The 7,316-nt window shown below is 38.3% G+C and overlaps 1 protein-coding gene across 2 annotated transcripts; it reads right to left on the reverse strand.

Moving 5' to 3' along the window:
• Positions 1–881: 881 nt before the first annotated feature.
• golt1ba (golgi transport 1Ba) lies at positions 882–7,105 on the reverse strand. 2 transcript variants are annotated; one of them, XM_058625037.1, is made up of 6 exons: positions 6,911–7,105; positions 6,255–6,346; positions 4,865–5,043; positions 3,733–3,814; positions 3,293–3,327; positions 882–2,307 (listed from the first exon to the last, which is right to left on the reverse strand). In XM_058625037.1, the coding sequence occupies exons 1-5, from the start codon at positions 6,933–6,935 to the stop codon at positions 3,319–3,321; spliced, it is 387 nt and encodes a 128-aa protein (XP_058481020.1). In that variant the 5' UTR covers positions 6,936–7,105; the 3' UTR covers positions 882–2,307; positions 3,293–3,318. The 2 variants fall into 2 exon arrangements, with proteins under 2 accessions (XP_058481020.1, XP_058481019.1); XM_058625036.1 differs by lacking the exon at positions 3,293–3,327 and having other exon boundaries at positions 6,911–7,086.
• Between the last annotated feature and the right edge of the window lie 211 nt (positions 7,106–7,316).

A 7,316-nucleotide genomic window follows, 5' to 3' on the forward strand; every position in this document is an offset into this window, starting at 1 on the left:
TTTGAGTGATTTTGGAAGAGATACTATACTATGACATTTTTGAGTGATTTTGGACGACATACTATACTATGACATTTTTGAGTGATTTTGGACGACAAACTATACTATGACATTTTTGAGTGATTTTGGACAACATACTATACTATGACATTTTTGAGTGATTTTGGACGACATACTATACTATGACATTTTTGAGTGATTTTGGACGACATACTATACTATGACATTTTTGAGTGATTTTGGACGACATACACCTGTGATGTCACTCTGGGAAATAAGATTTGTCTGGGCTTTTTATGACCTTTGGGAAGGTTTTACAAATATAAAACTTCATGAATTAAAAATATAAAGATAAACAGTAGGACAGTATTTCTGATTTTCCTACCATACCACAGTTTGAGAACCATAGCCCTAAGGGTACTGTCCAAGTGAGGCAATATGAGGACACATCAGGAAAAGCCCCAAATTATTATTCCCAGCTCACAAGTGGATGTTCTTCTTCTGTTGAAAAACCCATTGGACCCCAACACTCTTTTGCTGCATTTGTCGGGTGCTAACGTCAAGCTCCAGGAAATATCCTGACCCAGTTTTCCAGAGAATGACTGAAAACAGCTTATGAACGACAAGACAATGGGACACAAATCTTCCATCTATGAAACCTTTCAGTTCAGAGAGAGCTAGTGTTACCATGTCCCACCTACAGCAATGTGAGAAGTAAATACAGTGCATTACTGGACGTTTAGGAGCAGCTGGATGACATTTCACCATCTATAGAGCATCATAAATCATAGTGTAGGCTTTTTGTAGCATTTGGGGGTAAACAATGAACAAATAATAATACCATCCCACGGCACCTAATAATAAATGAAGTCAGTCATTGATCATTTAAAAAATAATTTATATACTATATTAGCCAACAGAAATGACATGTAACAAAGGGAAAGTATTGCAATAGCCACAATTGGTATTCAAATAGCTGCGACACACACACACACATAAACAAAAAACAAAGGGCTCCATCTAACATCAAGCATAAACTAGTGCAAAAGCACTATCATTTTTGCTAGTTTCAAACAGATACAGCTGTCACTTTCATGCCCAGTGTATTTTTTTTTTGCAAATTCAGATTTTGGCACATTCAGGAGAGCAGAAAACGATTGTGCTTTGACCTACAAAAACATCTGGTCTGAAGACTGTTGTGTAATATTATACTGTGATTTTAAAAAGGTACAATATGCACAACTGGAACAATTTCTCCATTTTCACAGACAAAGGTTCTCTTTCTCGTCTCCTTCTGGACTCATAAGTGAAGATAATTTGTTTTGGTGTGACATGTTGGCACACAGTCTGGCATGTTGCACGTTTACGAGACCCAAACTTGAAAGATTTGCACTCACTTTTGCCCACAGTTCCATTCACGCTAAAATGAAAGTCTGTGTTAGTCAGGATTGGCACACGTGTGTACCCGATGCCACGTTCTATTCCACTCCAACATACATGTCCTACTTGCATACTCAGACACATCTTAGTTAATGCTGTCACACGTTTTTGGGCTGCATGTGAACATACGTGAAACTATGAATCAGCTTTAGGTACAAACCTTTTGAATTACACAGTTTGACAAAGACAACCTTCCTTCTTTTATTTCCCCATGGGGAAACTAGCAAAGGCTGATTTGGACAAGACCAAAATGAGCCATGCACTTTAGTCCTTTAGATGGTTTTAAAAAGTGCCCACAATTGAAGACAAAAAACAAATTGGACATAAAAGCTGTAGTCAAAATAAAGTTAAAGCACAGGAACAGAAATAAGACAACATTGAAAGCTGTCTGTCCTGTTCTCATCCTTGCGAGTGTGGGTGGTGTAGTTTAGTCCGTTTCTTCCACAGAGTGAAAAAGTCAAAAAGACAGTCGATGAGCCTCTGACGATGAGTCTTCCATCCTCCATTATCATGCCAGATGCACTCAGTGGTGAAGAGATCAATAGCATTTGAAGTATTTATTACAGTGACCTTAGTAACTCCATCCTTTAGTAACAGACTGGTGGTGTGCGGCGCTGATGAACCTTTGACAGGAAGCGCTGACCAGTGAAATTACAGAGAAGAGAAAGCAGTCTTTGCCTGCTGGTGGAGGGAAGAATCTGAACATATAACTGTAGCTGCTGTAAATCAGCACAATGGGAGAGAGAGAGAGAGTGTGTGTGTGTGTGTGTGGCTTTAAAAAACCTGCTGAACTCAAACAGCCTTCTGTGGCTCCAAAAAAAGTCACTGTTATACCATGGTGTTGCTCTCGCCCGCTCTGTCCACATACTGAAAGGAAAGGAAAGACAGAGCCGTTACGTGGTTGTTTCTCCCGCCTTTCGCAATCATTGAGCACAACGTGACACAGGCTCACAGAGCTTTCAACGGCATGCAAAGTGTGTAATTAAGCTGCAGTGTTAGTACTGACTGCAACATTTTTTAATGGGAAGCATGCGTGACTTCAAGAGACACACCACAGGTAAACGCGACAGTAACAGAGTTACTTCCTCTAAGTTCAACAAGTAACAAGGAAAATATGTGGCATCTTTGAGTCTGAAAAGATCTCGTATGCAACAGTGAACAAGAAGACAAACAGAGCCACAGTATAGTGACAGATATCTCAGGCTCTGATTCATACGCTGGCAATAATAAAATAATAAAAGCTCGCCTGTAACCATTTTTGTGGTATTAAATCTTTAACTTGGACACCACAGTTTAGAAAGGGCTGAACAATTCAGGGAAAATATCTAATTGTAATTTTTCAGACAGATATTGCAATGTGATTTGCGATATTTTAAGTAACATTCGGTTAAACGTCCACAGTGTAAAAGACTTGAAACGTAACGGAGCATTAATTCATACAAAATGTACTAATGTACAAAATATGTCATCCTTGCAATGCAATATCAACATATGAATCAGCATTCCTGAAAACTTTGACAGAAGAGTATAAACCTAGGGTCAGACATGCTGCATAACATGTATCCTCAAGAGCAGCATTTGCTAACTGCAGTGATTACAATTACCATTGTGATTATCAAACGATTAAATGTAGTAAATTTTGAATCAACAGAATCAAAACTAATTTCCATTTCCATACTCCATACATATTATCTGTGGTGTGTGCCTTTTAAAATCAAATTAATTAATGATGACTTTGAAACAAAAACAATACAATGATTTAGGTCACTAAACAAGACACTTGTCGTCTAAACATTAAGCAGAAAGCATGTTAAATATGTTAGAAAGCAAGGGAAAATCGGCAGTGACTGACCACGACTGCTGATTGTCCTCACAGCCTTACGAAGGCTTTAATAAAAAAAAAACAAAAAACAAAAAACACACACACATACACTCAGACAGAGACACATTAACCAAGTCTCTCACACAACAACATGGCAGGAGCATGTTCATCACCACTTAACTAACTACACATCACCTATCAAGTGCTTCTGAATAACAAGCGACATTTCACATATTTCTATGTTTTTTTCATGTCGTCATGACACAAACATGTGTGTTCACTGGTTTCACCGGTTCACTGTGTTTCCGGGCAGCCTCTGTCTGTAGCGTTAACCCTGCAGAGAAGCTCTGATGCGCGGCTCGTGCCGAGTTAATTCAGTTGTAGTGTTTGAACGTGGTGATTAATGAACAAGAAAAGGAGCCATGCTGCGTGATAACATAGCCGGAGCTGTAGCATTAGGTGATACTCACTGCTCTGATGAACGGCAGGTTTAAGATCGAGCCGAGGACAGGTATTCTTCTGATGAAGCCTATGACAACTGGGAAGAAACCCCTGGATGTGAATGAGCGAGTGAGAGAGAGGGAGAGAAGAGGAGAGAGGAGACAGGGACATCAGTTAAAAAGACATAATACTGAATCCACTGAACACAGTCGGTTAACATTGACTAAAGCCACAGCCAGTTCAATGTGTGTTTAGTAGCTCTATATTCTGACAGTTGACCTAGAGTGTTTTGCTCTGTGGCATGAGTCTCTCAGGGCTTGTTTAGACCTGGTATTCACATCAGGAAGTACAACTGTTTACACCTACCCACACACAAACACAAACACACACACTGATGTCATGTTTGCAGGAACAAAATTGTGTTTTAAACCACTCTGACTGTACAGATGTGTCGGATGTCAACATCTTTGTGTGTATGTGCGTGTGAGAGAAAAAGAGAAAAAAGAGAAAAACAAAAGCAGCTTACTGATACAAAGGTGATATAACATTAAATAACATTTAACCCCTAGAAAAGAATTGCATACCAATCAGTGTTTTTACTTTGTCTACAAATAAATGAATGTGTGGGTGCTGATTAATGTAAAATAAAAACTGCTGGGTGAGAGGAGATCAGCTGAGGAGGCGGTCTCTAATGGATTATATTCATGCATGATCCTATGACTCAAGAAGGATGTTAATTCCAGGTCTGAATGGGTCTCAGTCCAAGGCTTTGACAGTAAATCTAGGGAAACACCTTCACAGAGTGCTACAAAACCTTATCCAATCAGGAGCTAGAACTCCACAAATGGGTCTCTGCCCATTAAGTTGTTGGTGAATAAATACACCACATCAGTAAAGGTTAATGCAAGCTTTAACAACACCTGGAAATGATGTTGTTGTGAAATGTCTTCTTTTGTCCAACAAGCCAAAATGATTCAGTTGTAAAGATTTCTTAGTTATATGGAGCAAAAAATCCAGAAAATATTCCCTTTCACTTTTCAGAAGCTGAAAAATCTTTAAATAAAACACTCAAAGCGAGTAATCGATTATCAAAATAGTTGACGATTCATTTAGTAATTGATTAATAATCAATTAATCGTTTCAGCCCTAATTTCATCTCACCTGAACAACAGAAAAAAGCCATAAATCTCCAGGACTACTCCAATAATAGGCCAGCCGATCAGCACCACGAACACGCCTCCCAGGAAGAAACCGGTGGCCTTCATCTTGTGCTTCTGGAAGAAGAAACGGAAGGTCCTCTCCAGCCCGATGACAAATGCGAGTCCAGCAACAAACAGGATCTATAACAAGAACAAGGTTGGTAGAACATTAGAGAGTGAAGTAAAATTGTTAACCTTTGCAGCTGCAGGAAGACTGATGGTTGATCAATGTTTTCTTGTAACTACTCCACCTGTACAACTTCCAGATTGACTGCAAAACCCCACTTGTTTGTGCTAATATCAATATAAGACAGGGGATGAAATTTAATGTAACTGGAGCTGAAACGATTAATCGATGAATCGCTTTTTAATCGATTACTAAATTAATCGACAACTATTTTGATAATCGATGAATCGGTTTGAAGCTTTTTTCCTGATTAAAACAAGATTTACGATTGTTTAAGCTTCTTAAATGTGAATATTTTCTTAATTTCTTTGCTCTGGATAACAAAGAAATCATTAAAAGTGAATCATTTTGGTTTGTGGAAAAAACAAGACATTTGAGAACGTCATCATTTCCAGGTTTGACGAATACCGATCAACATTTTTTAAGGTTTTCTGATATTTTATGGACCAAACGATTAATCGATTAATCGAGAAATAATTCGACAGATTAATCGATTATGAAAATAACCGTTAGTTGCAGCTCTAAATGTAACTGCTTAATTACAGTGTAAATAGATTCTGGAATACTCTACCCAGACATAACAAATGCAAATAAGGTACTAACAAAGTCTGGTGCATATAGATTTAACTGTGTAATTTCCGTATAAAAATAAACAATAGCACCAGCAACTGGTACCAGGTAATACAGAGGATGCAGTGTATACATTACATTTCACCAGTGGTTCTCAAACTACAATATTTTCTCAGTACCACCTGAGAAAATATTGACCTCTCAAAATAACACCATTATCACCAATGTTAGAATACAGTGGTGAAAACAGGCCATGCAAAGTCACCAAATTCACAATAGATAATTTGCTCTCTCATCATCCTCAGCTTCCTCACATATACGTAGTTCATACACTGGTATAGTGAAATTAGATTAAGATGGAGCAAGAGATAAGATAAGTCTAATTATTATTATTATTCAATTTATTAATTTTTTTTGCTTTGTGTTTCATTTTCTACACACTCAAAATTCCTCAGCTCCACTCAGATCACATACACTTGTATAAGCAGTAGAACAGGATTTCTCATTTCCTCCAAGTACCACAGGTGGTACACGTACCACAGTTTGAGAACCATTGTATTACACAACATTGCACACATTACTTGTGTTCACTCACATTTCCAATAGCCAGCAGTGCTTTGTCAAAAAACAGGATCATCCCAAAGAAGAGGAAAAACACGCCGAAGCCTGTTAATCCCATTCCAATCTCTGCAAGATTCACACACAAAGGAATGTTAATCAGCTCAATCTGAGACTGTCACGGAGATTTTATGATACATTTTTTTACCCTTGGTTAAAATTGGTCTGATCAGCATATAGTACAGCCCTAATTTTACCTTTACTGTCAATCACATGGGCATGTCTACATAAATATGACCTGGTCAACCCTATATTTGTTGACAGACAGGGCTGCTGAACAGGAACAGGATTTGATGTCAAGTCTCGGGCAACACGTGCTCTTCATGTATTTATTTAAATATTAAAAACACTCTTCTGATGAGATAAGGAGATGAAAAAAAAAACTTTTGGGCCAAAACAGGTAAAAAGTCTTACTTATATAAAAGCTAACCAGTGGTTAGCATGTAGTAGTAATAAGTAATATTAGTAGTTACGTGCTTTCTATTTGGGCCACAGTGAGTAGCAAAAATTATGAAAATGAGAGCTAACTTTCCTAGCATGGCAGGCTAATGGCCAATTAGCCAACAGCTGCTGTTCAAATGAAGCCGGTTGGCGATAGCAGCAACAGAGGTGCCCAAATAACACGGCTCTTACTTTGGGAGTCCGTTAGCGAAATCATCTTGTCGCCGAGTAAACGGGTGAAGACACAGCAGAAGTAGAGAAAGTGCTACAGCAGTAACTCGAGTGCTCCTCTTAGAACAATTTGGATGACAGCTGCCTGCCACTGCAGCAACAGCCACGTCTTCCGGAAACACACCTTCTCGCGATGTCATCTTCCGGAACAGGGCTTTGATGCGTTCACTGAACCAACGCCGTTTTTCTTTTAGTTCACTATTCTGTTTTTAACCGACAGTAAATCGTGTATACATGCAAATTGCAAAAAAAATCCAAGCCACTCGATGTGTGGTTAATTAAATTCAAATGTTTGTAATGTGTTCGCATAGCTGCACAATGCATAAATTGAACAGCAACATATAAAAAAATGTATAAATATAGCCCA

The sequence above is a fragment of the Solea solea genome, chromosome 3, assembly GCF_958295425.1.
Source record: "Solea solea chromosome 3, fSolSol10.1, whole genome shotgun sequence".
In the NCBI taxonomy this organism is placed as follows: Eukaryota; Metazoa; Chordata; class Actinopteri; order Pleuronectiformes; family Soleidae; genus Solea; species Solea solea.

Coding starts and splice junctions, on each gene's coding strand:
- golt1ba (XM_058625036.1), bottom strand. CDS start 6,935: ATGATTTCGCTAACGGACTCCCAAA. Junction 6,347..6,910: donor TTCGCTAACGGACTCCCAAA/GTAAGAGCCGTG, acceptor TGAATCTTGCAG/AGATTGGAATGGGATTAACA. Junction 2,308..3,732: donor ACCTGCCGTTCATCAGAGCA/GTGAGTATCACC, acceptor CTTTCCTTTCAG/TATGTGGACAGAGCGGGCGA.